Source organism: Thermobia domestica, chromosome 14 (assembly GCF_964235325.1).
Source record: "Thermobia domestica chromosome 14, izTheDome1.hap1.1, whole genome shotgun sequence".
In the NCBI taxonomy this organism is placed as follows: Eukaryota; Metazoa; Arthropoda; class Insecta; order Zygentoma; family Lepismatidae; genus Thermobia; species Thermobia domestica.
Window position 1 is genome coordinate 166985889 of NC_137467.1, and position 16592 is coordinate 167002480.

At 35.4% G+C, this 16592-nt stretch overlaps 1 protein-coding gene across 4 annotated transcripts in view; it reads left to right on the forward strand.

The window, feature by feature from the left end:
• bon (tripartite motif-containing protein bonus) overlaps positions 1-16592 on the forward strand; it is a 115980-nt gene that overhangs the window by 30908 nt on the left and 68480 nt on the right. For all 4 annotated transcript variants that reach the window (XM_081739151.1, XM_081739152.1, XM_081739149.1 and 1 more), the window contains 3 exons: positions 3074-3222; positions 6989-7099; positions 11923-12117. In XM_081739151.1, the coding sequence (XP_081595277.1) occupies positions 3074-3222; positions 6989-7099; positions 11923-12117 (455 nt within the window). The remainder of the gene's footprint in view (positions 1-3073; positions 3223-6988; positions 7100-11922; positions 12118-16592) is intronic.

The following is a 16592-nucleotide window of genomic DNA, read 5'->3' on the forward strand; positions in this document are numbered from 1 at the left end:
GTGATATATTTATTATGATAATGCGATATTACGATATGGAGTTCTCATTAGCTGAAGACTATCTCCTTCACAGAAGACTCCATAATATAATTCACCCAAAGATGTAAGCAAATATAGTTTGTCGTAGCTTCATGTCCATATTTTAATGCATATCTGTATTTTATTTTGGAAAGGTTGGGTATTTGTACATTAATGATCGCACGGTACTTACGCTTCATTTCCGTATTTGTTTTGCACCCATTTTTATCTGGCTTTCGCATTTCCCAATCTGAATTTCATAATGACCTTATATCTTTAGACTAATCAAAGTTCTATGAGTAGCTCATTTAAATTTCGTTTTGCCAGTAACTCCGTAACTTTATACAGTGATCTACGGAAACCTCGTTCATGGTCGCTAATAGTTTATATTTTCTTTGCTTTTGTGACAGCCTGTACTTGTTTACCTGGTCAGAAACCTTCCATATGCATGTGAATGTACTAATATTTGTCTTGTGTGAGTATACATTATGTTTATTTACAAATGTAGATGTTGATACCCCTATTTTATGTAACGATGTAGTTGTATTTTGGTGTAATTTCTTCCTTACGCATATGTTTGCACTCACCGTTGTGCCCCTTAAGTAGTAATGCTCGATATATATGTATTCTCATAGGGGCATGCTTTACAGGGTGCCTACTCAAGCGTGAAAACTGAGAATAAGCCTTGAATTTCGTTATCAAACCTTGAAATTAATTGTCTAATTAATGAGAGGGGATTTTTTTTTTTTTTTTTTTTAAAGAAAATAAAAGACTTTTTGAGTCATAGAACGCTGCTATGAAACTACTTCAAATTTTCTTGGAAGCTGGAGGAGAGGGAGGAGCGGAGCACGCCTTGGCTTCCTCACCGGCGGATTTTTGTTGCGTCAGTAAAGGTGAAAACCGTGAAGAAACCGCGAATTTGATTATTTAGTTTGAGTGGGAACCCTGATTTCCTTTATTTCAGGCACTAATGTGAATGTAGTTTTATACGATTTGTTTGAATGGGAAGGACATACATGTTATTAAAAGTAAAACTGACACATATGCACGTATTTACGTTTTCTATAGGGTTCAAACCTGATCTGTTTATGTAATATCCTATATGAAAAAGTGGGTAACTTACATGCATTGAGAGCCGTGTTTCAAGTATAATTTTCTGAATCTCAGTTTATTTGCAATCAATTGCTTTAAGTAAGTAGTTTGCAAACAAATATTCTGAGGGTACTAACATAAAGTGCTTACATTCGAACATTTATACCAAAGCACTTTTTTCTCCCCCGATTACTTATCAAGTACTATGTATTAAGCTATTAGTTGGATGCGGTCAGCTGATTATAAACTTGTCCATTGAATATCTTGTTTGTTCCCCCCCCCCTTTTTTTTTTAATTAATGGAATAAATGCAATTTTCAGTATGTATAGTTATTATTTATAGCAAACAGAAATTCTTCTGATTTAAATTAATGAAACGTTATTGTTTCAAGTGCAGTTTAATAGAAATATAAATGTTTTTTAGGTGCCATTAAAAATTGAATTAATGTTTACATTCGGTGCGATGCTTTTTGAAGGACTTCCTTTCCTGTTCAGAGAAAAATACTTTGATCCCCTGATGTGCGCGTAGACTTACTTTTATTGACGATTTTATTTCCAGAGACTGCGTTATCCGTATTTTTTTTTTTTTTTTTTTTTCATTTGATTTCGGATCGTCAGGCGACCCTTATTGACTTATGTGGTAACAGTGTTTACATTAGTATTTGTTTACATATCTATAATTAAGATTTAAGTATTTAAGTGTGTCATAATGTTTCAAACTACTTTTGATTGCTATTCTAAGGAACGTCGTTCGTGTATTTACAGTAGAAGTTATTTTACAGTAGTAATAGAAGTTACAGCAGAAGTTATTTTATTTCACAGTCCTTGTAACTTTACGGTATTTTGTTAGAGTTTCTTGGTTTTATTAGACTCGTGCTAGCCATTATATTCACAAATTGATTGGACTACTTTAAGGTTACAGTCACATCTCAATGAATTTACATATAGCATCAATTTATTTTTATTTTCTATTTATTTATTTATTTATTTATTTAATTAATTGCATATGTAGCAATTGTATATTTACCTGGATTGAGGAAACTGAAGGGAGATCACGTCATAGTTTCCGTCTGTAGGTGAAACTACAGCTTCAGAAAATGTTTTAAGAATGGAAGCGCGATCCAATCATTGCGCACAACGTTGTCGATCGTCATACAAAATCTGTTCTCGTTACATGTCAAACTTGATCTAAAAAGCATAATTCTCTCTTCTATATTGCGGGGATTCGTTAGTTAGGCGCTAACTTGCAGCTGGCTGAGGATTTCTCAAACACTGTTGTTGTAAATATTCGGAGCCAAACTACGCATACAGGAGAATAGAGATAGTTTCATAATGCTAAATTTGTCTAATGAAAATAATTAGATTGAAGCATCTTGGATGGACGGAGAATACCTGTACATAGAAAATAGGGAAATAGGTGTACGCGAAGAAAAATGACATGTTATATGAATCATATTGATGGTAGTATCTAATAAATTTTGACTGGATTGATTGAGCAGATGTTGGGTTCCAATTGAATAGAATGCTTCTTGCGGGAATTTAACCATGAGAACATAAGACTGTGGTGTTGTGCTCGTGAGCTAAGAGATTAGTGTTAGGTTATTATAACTCCATAAAGGTATTGTGGTGCCAACGCCCTAGCTGCACTGGAATACCGATTGTCGTGAAATCAGTCAGGTCAAGCAGTGCTGGGTCTGGCCAGAGGGAAAATGGATGACTGTTCTTACTCGCCAAATGGTGTTAGCATTGAGGCGAGGAAAGCCGATATGCCGACCACACATTACCCCAAAGATATGAGTGCCATATGCCGTCTAGTAGACTTTGGTCCGCTGCGAACAGTTGCGCCAAAAGTTTAGTTTTAGTTTTACATATACTGCGTTACTTTTTATCCTGTTGTATTATGTCAGTTGGTACGGATACATTAATTGTGTTCGGCATTAATGTGCTATTTGTATATGTTTCAGGAACGGTTAACCCTTTTCTGCGAAACCTGTGATAAACTGACCTGCCGAGACTGCCAACTGACGGACCACCGTGAACATAAGTACAAATTTATCCATGAAATAGCTGCAGAAACCAGGAATGCTGTGAATTCGCTCTTACAGGAAGTCAGGTATTGTAATGAGCACATATACACTTTTAATAAAGGCTTGTGTAGATTACTACTTGAAATTAGACGAAATACAACTGGTTAAAAAAATCAATGTTCTGCTGTTATAGCATTTGCATGAATTTACAAAGCACTCTTAATAGTATTTCATATATATCATATCATATTTCATATAGTTCATATAATACCTGGAAAAAATCCTGGATAATTCAGGGAAATCGATCATATCTGGTGAAACACCTGGAAATATCAGGGAACTTGAGTTCAATATTTTTGTATATTTTGAATGTATTCAAGTATAGTACAAAGTTTTGGATATTTTAAATTTTATTTATATTCTTGTGACTCAATATTTAATTGTAATCGTTCATTGGGGAGAAGGGTGGCCATTCTTAAATATATAAATATATTATTCTTAAAATTTATGTGTTCTCTTACTGTTAGTTTCTTCCACTATACCTGGAAATTGCAGAATTAATACCTGGAAAACTTGAAAAATTCAGGGAATTTGAGTTCAATATTTTTGTATGAACACTATATATATATATATATATATATTTGCAAATTATTCATTGCAGCCTTGGAAAATTCAAGATAGCTAATAAAACTCAACTGACCAAAGCAGTATATATATATATGTCGGAGGAAGGCTATGTTACATAGCCGAAACTGTAACACAGATATATAATCTTAATATATATACTGCTTTGATCAGTTGAGTTTTATTAACTCTATATATATATTCAATATAACCTCGTAAGACAAAGAAATGTAAGGAGAAAACTGCTGTTTAAACTAGTACAGCTAATATTTTAAGTTACTCAGCTAGTAATATTCATTAGTCAGTTTTTCCTTCCAAAACTTCGAATGTGACTGATATTCCTTCTCAGGGGTACATAGTTGCTTAAATTATTTTTTTACACGATCTTCATTTTTTTCTTTGTCTGAGCTGTGGTAATTTAATAATATTACGTATTTCTTTTTTTGATATTTATGGTCACCTGCCTTTTCCAATATCTTATAGCTTGTTCTTATTTTACTATATACATAGTGTATAGTGTTTTTAAGTTTTCCATCCGATGATTTACACAGATTAGAAAGGGTAAAGTACACAGGTTGTACACTATTGTGGAACATACAGGATGTCCAAAATATATCACCAAGGAAAATGTTTGTAATTCTGACACTAAATACTCTTGTTAATAATCGGGAGAACTGTCCTCACGGAAGCTGGTGAAGATGGCCACTGTTAAGTCGATGCAGCGCTGTGCTCGATTTATTCAACTGTGAAACACACGTAGAAGCTCTGCCTGAGGAATGACAGCAATAACGTTTTCAATGTTCTACTGTAGCTCTTGCAGTTACGGAGATTATTTGATCCATCTGACCATTCACCTTGCCCCATACGTAAAAATCACAAGGAGAGAAATCAGACATTTATGGTAACCAGGAGACTTTACTGTACTTTTTTTTTTTTTTTTTTTAATCATCATCACTGAACACGTCAGTAACTCGTGAGAGTTGCAAGTGTATTGTATTCTTGCTCCATCTTGCTATTTGCTGTCTAACTGCTGGTCTTGGTCGTGTTGTTCAGATTACATCCTCTTGAAATTCAGAATACATTTTTGCGGGTCAGTTTTATTTTGGCCATCCTGTACAGACATATGTGTATAGGAAAATAATAAAAACAATGTAAAACATATTGGGAGAGAGAAATAGGTAACAATAAGTATGGAAAAAATAGGTAATATTATTAAATTACCACTATTGAGAAGAAAAAAGTATGAAGATCGTGTTGTGAAAAAGGACTTAAGCCATTGTATGCCTCTGAGGATGTGTATTCGAATGTTACATTCGAAATATTGAAAGAAAAGTGAACTGAGAAACATTACTAGGTGAGAAATTTGAAATATTAAAAATGTGTTCCATACAGTCGATAAGTAATTAGGATAGCTGTAAACCTGTCGTGAGTGGGCTATTGTTATATTTGTTTCTGGATAAGTCACACAAATAACCAAATTACAAGAGTGCGTTTTAAAATGTTTACCAGTAAGAACGTTAGAATTTTAAAATAAGATTAATGAAAACTGCTTTAGAATGTAAACTACAAGTGATATGTATATTATTGTGAATTACATTATGTTTTGAAGATTATGTCGTTCAAATACCCTTTTCTGCTTCAATTTATTGCACAAAAATTTTCCTTGGATGGGTTCTGTTGAGAAATAGTTTTGTGAACTGGCTGCCCAGATCATACCCTCTTCCCGCTGGATTATTTATTGTCTTCATGGGGTTGTCTCACGTCTATCCTAATTATAAAAGAGAAACGTATCAACCTGTGCGTCACGCTAATAGGCGTCGCTTACCTACACTGCCGACGTGGCAGACGCCAATGTTGCTAGCGTGGAGGCAATTACCTAATTTAAAATTATTATGAAGATTTAATTGCAACTTCAAAATTCTTTTTAATTCAATTATTATAAAATTGAACTAAAGCAATGATCATATTTACACTTGAGCGTTAATATTTGAGCATTTCTACAATAATATCTTGCGATGATTTAATTGAAGCTGAAACTGTATGATTTTTATTTAATTATTTCAAAATGGGGAATGATGTACTGAACATCAACATGCATTGCTGTTTATTATTAGGACAAAGACCGTAACCATAATTACATTTAAGTATTATTATTATTATTATTATTATTATTATTATTATTATTATTATTATTATTATTATTAGTATTATTATTATTGTAAGACAGTGGTTCTTAATTATTTTTGTCTGACGACACACTTTACCGTACACTTACGACATCGCAACACACTTGGTTGATATATTAAAATTAAATAGACCTAAATTATACTTCAGTGGAATACGCAGAGTTTTATCAAGTGGGTGTCAAGGATGCAATCTCATTTCCGTTCACGACATGCATGATTTATGTATATCTTACCATAGTAAATGATTCTTTTCCCAAGGTATCTTGCTCAAGCGGGCTAAAACCCCGAAAGCCTAATTGTGGTGTACGCCACTGATAATGTGTAAAGTTATAAGTTTCTAAAAAGTAGTGACTCTATATAATACTGAGCATTGTTACTGCCGTTGCAGGCGCTGACTCGTACAGTTTGTCTCTAAATTGATTCTGACTAATTGGCTCATTAAATTCTTAAATTTTCCCGACATACTATATGGAACTGCGCGACACATGAGTGTGTCGCGGCACAATGATTGAGAATGTTGGTTGCAAACTAATAATAATAATAAGTTTATTAGAAATGTAGGCAATTAGAGCTATTAATCAAGCACTTTTAGCCGATAGTATACAGTAGGCTGAAGGCTTAGACCCAACAACTAGTGGAATAAGCCATGAACAATTCGTGAACTGAAAGGGAACGTTGAATTTACCATTGTGAATTTACCGAGGAATATATGTACGAAAGTTGCAAAATTCAACATTCAGAATCCATTCCATCCACTGAAGCAGAGAAAGACATTTGATCATCATCATCATCTGAACATAATGTCATCGATTGCTTCCACAACAATAATAATTATTATTGAAATATCAATGTAGTTTTTATTCTGTGTCATTTTAAAGTGCTGACGTTGATAAAACATTTATATAATTCGTGAGTTTTCAGATGCTAGGGTTTTCAGGAGAATAAAAGAATCTGAGGAATTAATACATTAACATTTTGATATTTATAGAATAGAATATGTTCCGTGTGATCTGTCTCAAATGTAACATTGTTACTGTTACAGTTACAAACGTGTTCTGTTGAAGAGTGCGATGAAGGTGATCGACGACAGACAGCATATGATAATGGACAAAAAGAAGGCTGTTGTGGACGATATAACGCAGCTTGTTGTGAAGTAAGTACCTTGTATATATAGAAACTATTACGTTCTAGGATCTGTCTGAGTGAAACTTACAATTCAGTTGCAATTCGATAGATGTATAGCGCAGTGGAGGGTGTGTAAATGATTAGAGGTTCAAAGATTGAGAACATTGGAAGGCCCACCAGAGAACAGTAAGGAATTCAGTTCTAGTCATGTTAGTCAGTTTTAAAGCATGAGAAAGTAAGTCAGCATAATGCAGGAAGGTTAAGAACAGGGTTGGCAAAAACCATGGTTTTTATTGAAAAAACTAAAAAAATTTTTTTTTTTTTTTGTTTAAACCAGGTTTATTTGGTTTAAATAATTTGCTCTATATATTCATATCATATATGGACAGAAATAAGTTTGTTTCGCCTTGATGTTATTATGCAACAGCCGGGTTATGCTGGAAGGGGCCACGTAAGCTTAAGGCGGAATAAAAACTGCTTCTCGAGTTACATCCGAGAGAAACTGTCCTCCATTTGAACTCGGAACCAGGACTAATTGGCCACAAATGCGACACGTCTGCCGACTCACTCACGAAGGAATCCTGATAAAAATACGTTGTACTGATCTTTACATGCTTCTTAATATAGCTCTCAAGAGTCATTTCAGAAGGACAAAAAGATAAACAGTTGCACAAGTGAAACCATTATACTGAATTACATATGGAAAATTTCAAAGTACTACGGAGTACAGAAGAACTAATTTAATTCAAGTTAGTTAACAACGACTTTTATTGGTCTGAATTAAAGAAATACAACGACTTAATTTGCATATCACAAAGATACGAATTATTTGAGTTCACTTTGGCTCAGACTCATTTATACATAAATAGATATCGAAGATACTTCTCATTTCACTAAATACCTCTCGTGGGGTCTGTATGACCCTCCCCCCACACTCAAAGTACGGCATTTCGATGTATTTTATCAATAGTAAACATTGAAACAAAACAATATTTAGAATGTTTCTTTTATTGCAATTACATAACAATAATAACTACAAAAAAATCACAAAACAAACATTTATAAACTTACATAAAAAAAGTTGCTTTTGTAGTATAATCTTTTTGAGTAATGAATGGGGAATTTAGGTCTGAATATAATACGAATAATATACGGGAGTGGAACGTGATAACCCACAAATGTGTGTTCATCAAGATTTTACAAACACTTACACTTTTACGAACATTGTCGTTTCTTGGTTTAAACCAGCCAACCCTGGTTAAGAATCATACGTCGTATGACGTAATGGCTCGACACTGCATTGGACAGCATCGCTCTCATTTTTGACGGCATTCGAAAGGGACCGCATCTTGAGGTGGTACGAGGCCTGCCTGCCAGACATACGGGGCATTCCGATGTCGGAGCCAATAGACACGTGAAGGCACCAACGCATGACGTGAACTTTTCGATCTACCACGACAGACTACAACATGGGAGGATTGTCACATTACCTCTGATGCGTGAGGTCTGTGGTTCGATCCTCTCTCACGCCAAGTGAACTTTGTGGTGGACAAACCCGTGTGCGTGGGCTATCCCGTTTCCTCCCACTTTCTTCGTTCCACCATTTCATTCATTTCTTATCATCATTGTCTCTTTTAGCCTACACGGCATAACGGTCGGACGTAAAACTAAAAGATTGTCATATTGTAAGTGAGGCATTGCGTAACCCTGTGACGTCTACACCTGCCATCCGGACACAGGTAATGGACCCTCTACAACATCCTTTTTCATCCCGCACCATGCCTCAGTGACTGATATCAACTGAATTGCGGGTGCACCGTCCACTGCGTAGGTTATCATTAACGCCTGATACATGTTATCGATCATAACAAAATGTACATGTTGGAGGGTTAATTATTATATGTAATTTCATGAAAATAAGAAGTACGAGGTGTGTTAGAAAAGTAATGAGACTGATTTTGTATTAACTAAAGTTTTTGTTTTTCAAACAACAATGTTATCACCTTCAAAGTAGTTCACTTGGGCAGCTATACACCGGCGGATTCGTTGTTCCCACTCTTGATAGCAGCGCTGGAAGTCTTCAACTGGTATGGCTTTTAACTTTTCGGTCAAAGTCTTTTGAATGTTCTCCAGAGTTCCAAAATGGCGTCCTTTTAGGACATGTTTCAATTTCGGGAAAAGAAAAAAGTTACAAGAATTCAAATCAGGTGAATAGGGGCAAACAGTAATGTGTTTTGAAATCAAAAATTCACTGATAAAAATGGCCTGTGACATGGGGCATTGTCATGATGAAGCATCCACTAGTCTGCAATGTCTGGTCTCACACGAATCACTCTTTTCCTGAGTTTTTCAAGGACACTTTTATAAAACACTTGGTTGACAGTGTGTCCTGGTGGAACAAATTCTTTGTGCACGATACCCTTACTGTCAAAAAAACAAATCAGCATCGTCTTGATTTTTTATTTGCTCATTCGACATTTCTTCGGCCGAGGAGATGACGAAGTGTGCCACTCTTCGCTTTGTTGCAGAATCGTACTCAAATATCCAGGATTCATCACATGTGATCACACAATTGAAGCATTCTTGGTCGTTGGCAATCCTCTCAAGGAGATCAACACACACGTTTTTTCGATTGTCCTTCTGTTGAGTTGTGAGGTTTTTCGGCACCATTTTGGCACAAATCTTTCGCATGTTCAAATCGTCTTGTTAAAATTTGATGTACGATGAAAGTGTTTAAATTTAACTGTTCAGCCCTCACACGTTCAACGTTTTCGTCAGTTTTTGAAGTTGGAGGTCTCCCTGAGCGAGGTTCATCTTCAACGTGTTCTCGGCCTTCCAAAAATGATTTGTACCAGCGGAAAACTTGTGCTCTTGATAAGCAATGTTCTCCATAGGCCTGTATCAACTTTTCAAAAGTAACACTCGCGGATTCACCAAGTTTAACACAAACTTTATTGCACAACGTTGCTCCATATTCCGATGCTCCATTTCTGTAACACACAACAAAAACACAACTTTACTGATGGCGCTGTCAAAAATAATGTGTTAGCTGTACGGAGTTGTAACTCGGACTGAGGAAGTGGAAGGGATAAACAAACCGGTCTAGCACAGGCCTGTAGACACAACGTTGCCAGATCGCCCGCAGTGTTGCCAGTCTCATTACTTTTTTCACACCTTGTAAATAAATAAATAAGTAAATAAATAAACTGCATTTTATAGTGCTGAAAAAATTGCCATTTGTTGCGAATAATAATTGGCCTTTTTTTTATTCGGAGATGGTGCGATGGCTCAGTGGTAGAGTGCGTGGTCCGTGGTTCGATCTCCGGCCAAGTTAGTTTGTGGTGGACAACATCGTACATGTGGATTTTCTCGGGGTCTTTCATTTCCTCACACATTCCCATGACATCAATTCTTCCACCATTATTCACTTGTCTTTCTTAGCGTAAAGGGCATAATCTGAGACGTTAAACTGAAAAAATGATTTATTCCTTCGGAAGAGATTATTTATGTACTGTTTATCTAAACAATTACTTGCTGTTCTAATGGCGACACACATAATTAGAGACCGGATGTTAGGCAAACTGCCTATTCTTTAATAGTAAACATATGGTCAAAAATAACGTTTTGAAGTTTATATGCGGGGTTATAGTTTCGTTTTAAGCCAATTTTATTTTGCCTATTTCGCCCCTCACTGCCTAAATAAATGCTTTAGTGCCTAATGTTGCCTATTCTGTGCATTTTCTTCAAAATAAGCCTTTATTGGGAAAATATATATGAATAACACACACACACACATACACAGATATTAGGTGTTAGTAAACACAAGCACGTGGTACATTACAATATACAGGGGGAAGGTAACAACACCGTAAAACTTTGGGAGGTGATTCCTTATATGAAATGAAAGAAAAAAGTTCTAATAAACACGCGTCGAAAAACGTCTTCTTTCATAGTTATGAACTGCCGAAAATTCGAAAATTCACGTTTCAAAACGCCCTGGCGTAGAAAGTATAGGACCTATCCCAAGATTTAAGGAACACAGGAATTAGTATCCTCTCTATCTAAATATCCATGTTTTACCATCCTCCGTTATCGACGAAAGGAACTATAAAAAGGAAGTTGAGGTATAGGGATACTCCTTTAAGTACTTACTAATTGTGCGTTTGTTTCGCTGGCCAGTGAATTCTGAAACATGAATATTTAGACAGAATGCATACTAGTTCAGTGTAATTCCTTAAACCGCTTGGGATAGGTCCTATAGTTTTCTAAGCCAGGGCGTTTTAACACGTGATTTTTCGAGTATTTGGCGGTTCATAACTCTAAAAGGAGACATTTTTCGACATATGTTTATTAGAACTTTTTTCTTTCATTTCATATAAGGAATCACCTCCCAAAGTTTTCCGGTGTTGTTACTTCCACCCTATATATATATGGAATGCATATCAAGCTTCTTTTTTATGTATAAAGTAAAAGAAAATATTAACAAACATATATTTTTCCATGTTCTTTGAACATTATCTGTGACTTGAAACTATTATTTTAATTGTATTGACTATTTATTTTCATTATTTCGACTTACATTTTAGTGCCTATTTTTTAAATTTTAAGTGCCTATTTTCCAGGTTTTTAATGTCTAAACATCCGGTCTCTACACATAATAAATAATGACAGATGTTCCTAACAGTTATGCATGTACTGCTTGCTAAGATTTATTTTTATTTTATTTTTTATTTTTATTTATTTATTTATTTATTTTTTTTTTTTGCAATAGGGAAAATTACCATCATATTAATTATTATATTATTATGTAGTAGTGTTTTGAGTACAAAAGTTTGTTGGTGTTCATTTCAGTGTAACACGAGCTATAAACGCGCGAGGGAAGCAGCTTGTTCAAAGGTTGAATGAAGTGTGTGATGTAAAACAGAAGACTTTAAACGAGAAGAAAATGGCTTTGGAGCATTTGGCATCTCTAACGGATCATTGTATTAATTTTGTACAGAGTGCCCTGGACAAAGGCAGTGATATGGCTTTGCTGTTCAGTAAAAAGTAAGTACAATTGTTTTTTGTTCTTAATTTGATTTTGCTCGGAAAATTCGAAAACATTATATATTGTACGAGTTCAACCGAATTCATCCAATCGGAATCAGTGTGCATAGTGGTAGACCTTGTTCTGCTATGAAAGAGTGTGAAATACAGTATTATGTTGTGCAGCCTTTCGGTTTTCGAATAGTTATGGGCGGTCAAATTTCGAGATATATTTTCGAAAACATAGTTGAACACCTAACGCTTCCCATCAGAATCAAACATGGCGTAATAGCAGACCTTGATCTGCTATATAATGCAAGAGTCACTTTATGTCTCTTGCTTGTATATATTAAAAAACTTAATATCGTAGGTATATATTATTAATATTACTATTATATGTTTAATTATGTTAAAATTAAATAAGATGGAGATCCCAGGCCTGGGTAGCATTTAATTCATATATTCCGATTAGCATGTAAGAAATTATTATGATTGTATATATGGTTGTATATTCCATGTTTTTTTTTTTTCTTTCTTTCTTTTCTTAGAGATTCTTGAAAATTATTCACAAAAGTCTTTCTTTCCCACTTGCTAGTTTTAGAAACCAGTTTATTTCTGGATTTAGCCAGCCAGCTTTGAAGAGGGAGGAAGACTGTTTTCTCTTGGAGCATCAATCGATTGTTTGTAAGGGAGGTCAAAGCGTGCCTTTGGGTAGTTTCTTATAAATACGAGGAGAAGCTGTCCTCTTTATCTTCATTTTTGGCTAGATTTTACGCTCGACGCCTCGAAGATCATTTTTGTCATAGCTTTATGCTGGCTTTCGTTGCCTTAGTAGTGGCATGATAGGTTATGGTAGGTTCCTTAGAAGTTAAGGAACTCTAGAATCAGATGAGTCATTCTGAGGCGGGAAGTTTCTCAGGCTTTTAAATGAGAGGCTGTATTCCTGTGTAGGATAGGTTTGGTAGGGTAGTCACTGGTTAGGTTTTTCTTTTCTCTTCTGAATTATAAGGATTTTTAGTTAGAAGTTATGTTATTATATGTAGTTTTTAATCCTACTCCTATTTTGGAAATTGGATTTTTCTTAAAGTTTTTCTGAGGCTTTGTAAGGTCTCAGTTAAGTCTGGTTTCTACTTGAGGGCCAGCAGCAGGCCAATTTGGTATTTACGGATCCTATGGTTTTTGGGTTCGATTCCCCTTTTGAAGGCAGGCGTCGTGATCGGCCTGCCAGATAGAGTTTATAGGTCTTACTCTTGAGCAATAGATATTATGGGCCTATATCGTTTTGTTAAACATCCTATAATTTAACAGTTCCGTAGTGAGGGACATATTTACTTCCTACTTGAAGAGATATTGCCTTACCTTTAACTCTACCCAATCCTTGTAAATTGATTGGATAGAATCCTTGTTTTGTGGTATTGCCTCTGACAGGCTGTACTACGAGTAGGCGTTAGGCCAGGTTTCTGAACGAGTGCGGAAGGAACCTTTGTAAATTAAGGGCTCTCTGGAAGGCGTGTAAGTGAATGCAAACATGGTGAGTCCGCAGGCCTCCAAGATTTGGAGTAACTTTAGCTAAATTAAGATTTCATTTAATGTTCTTCAAAGAGAGATCAAAGTAGGAGCTATATCTCGAAGACGGGCTATAGTTAGGAATATAGTTTTCCAAGAACCAACTTGTGGACTCGATAACACTTTTCGGATTAGATTGATTCAAAGTTAAGCAAAATGATTTTCTTTCATAAATAAAGAATAGAGAGAAAGGAACTTTTGACTTTTATTAACAGGATATGTTCCCGTATGTAATTTCATTGGCTTAAATTTATACCCCTAGACACGGCCGGAAACTGATATCCTCTGGGTTAACAGTATATTAGAATTTGTATAATATCTTGATTATATACCTTTTAAAATATGCAAGAGATTTGGAGCATTTATTTTTAAGATATAATAAATTTATTGAGATTGTTTGTAAGGCTGGTTGTTTAACATAATTACCACCTCGAGCGAAGTACGGTCAGTGTTCCATTATTATAATACATACATACCTAGATTTTATACTTTTTTCTCTTCCAATAAGCATATGAAATATTATGGTGTGCAGACTTTTAATTTCTGAGGTAGGCATAAATCTCTAAATCAATATATTGGAGATAATAAAAATGTAATAGTCTTTAAATATCAATTAAAGATCAGTCTTGTACAAAAAAAAAAAATCAAATGTAGAAAATTGTTTTACGACTGTACGTATTTCGCTTGTGACAGTGATATTTGGAGAACGAAAAAAAAAAAAATCGTAACCAAATCGTAAGGCGATTGCATGCCATGTAATGGTTATATGTGAACAAAAGGTTCAAAAGTTATAATTTTAAACAATGCTAATGTCAAAATGATTTTGAAGTTCGAGAGAGGTCCTGAGAGTAGTAAACTATTTCGTATTACATTGATAAGTGAAGGAAGAAACCGACCACACCAGTACACCACCAGTAACTCTTTATGTATGGATGTATTACACTTTCACGATTCTCTGATGGCTGAATTACATATTTCCTAGGCATGTTGGTATGTGGAGGAAATAACCGGTTTTATATCACACTTTTAGAGGTGTTCTGATTATAGACATTGCATTGTTCAAACACAACAGGAATTGCGGTTCTGTCCATGTGATCTGAGTGCTTGAAAACCGACTTCAAGAGTGATAAAGTGTAGCTTCTCAGAAAGTGGCTTGGGTAGTGTAGTGGTTAACATATCGACACGTTAAGTTGGGGACCTGGGTTCGAATCTCGGTCCAATCGTGCTTTTTTAAAACTTTTTGTGTCACTGAACTATTTCGTAGCTAAAATTGGTCATTACTCTTTTCTATTGATGTAGGAGAAATCAAGTTACCTGAAAGCTTCATACGTTTTTAATGTGTAAACTCTAATCAGAGAGGTCATGCTTTACACTAACCGAAATAGTGTAAGGAGTCGGACGATTCATAGATTGAATAGTAAGATTTGTGAAAGGAAAGAACCTAATGCACACTTCTCAGTTTTTATTTATTAAATAAAATGAACAATTTATGTTTACCGAAATAAAAATTTCTTCGGTAACGATACCTAAAGAATAATTGGATTATCTTGTAATAGAAAGACGGGTCTTAACTGAATAGTTTCTTTAAACAAGTGAAATATAGACTATCTTTTTTAAGTGTTTTTCTCGAAGACATTGTTTACATTTCTGCAACTTGCGGGGCGAATTCACTAAACCAGTAGAGTAGGAATAGAGTGACCAGTTCGTTTTCCTGTGTTTCAAAAGAAGTGTGTTAAAAGGAGTGCTTATGTTTGATGCAAACTTTCTTCGACCCTTGAACTATAAATTTATGTTGCATTAATTGAACAGAAACATTCAAATGTTTAGAAACAAATTTATGTTCCATTGAAACATTTTGTCTTTAGGTCTCCTCGGGGATCTTCCATTTACTCGCACTTTTTCAGTCCATCATTCGCTTGCACTTATCATTCGTTTTCATCAGCACAACAGTAAAATTTCAGTAAAAAATAAAGAAACCGGTATAAACAACATTACAGTCCATATTTTTCTCTCCCATTTTGTGCATTATGTTAATCGATTATGCAAATTACAATATGAACTACATTTACCAGCCAAATCATTATGACCACCCGCTACTTTTTGAACGAAGTCTGTGGATTAACGTAAGAGTGACAGGTCAAAGCGGAACCGCTCACCAGATGATGATAAGAATCTCACAGGTTGGTAATATATCAGAGTTTGATAAGAGACAGATGTTGAGAACGAGCATCTCGGGAACAGCGCGATTTGTCGGCTGTTCGTGAGCTGCCTTATTGTCTTCCATAGATGCGAAAAGGAGGGTGAAACAAATACCAAACGACAGAGCGTGGGGCAGTCACACCTCATTAAGGGTGTTGGGCATCATAGACTTGAGATTGGTAAAACAGGCCAAGGCGCAAACTATGTCACAATTAATACCAAACTTCAACAGCGGACAAAGCACAACTGTGTCTGAGCACACAATTAACCCTACACTATTAGATACAGGCCTCCGCAGCCAACGTCTCACACGTGTATCAATGTTAACAGCACAGTATCATCGATTACGACGAATGGGCACGCCATAGTCATTGGACCACTGAGGAGTGGCACAATGTTGCAAGTCCAACGAATCACGATACTGCCTTCATCACATCGATGGCGGGTCAGAATTCGTAGTCTTCCAGAGGTCGTCTTGCACAGTATAACGACGACAGAGAGATGCCTTCATATGATCCCAGTAGTCATCCATGTACCCAGTATTCATGCGAAAGGGGAAGGTGTAGTCAATTCATTGGTTCCAGAAATTTCATGGAGGTTGTAAAAATGTCGAAGATCAGCCAAGGTCCGGCTGCCCCAGGCTAACAGATTCTAAGATCATATAATACACCATTGAGGAAAATCCATCCACCAACACAGCGGCAATTGTCAAAGCAACTCTGCATGTTCTA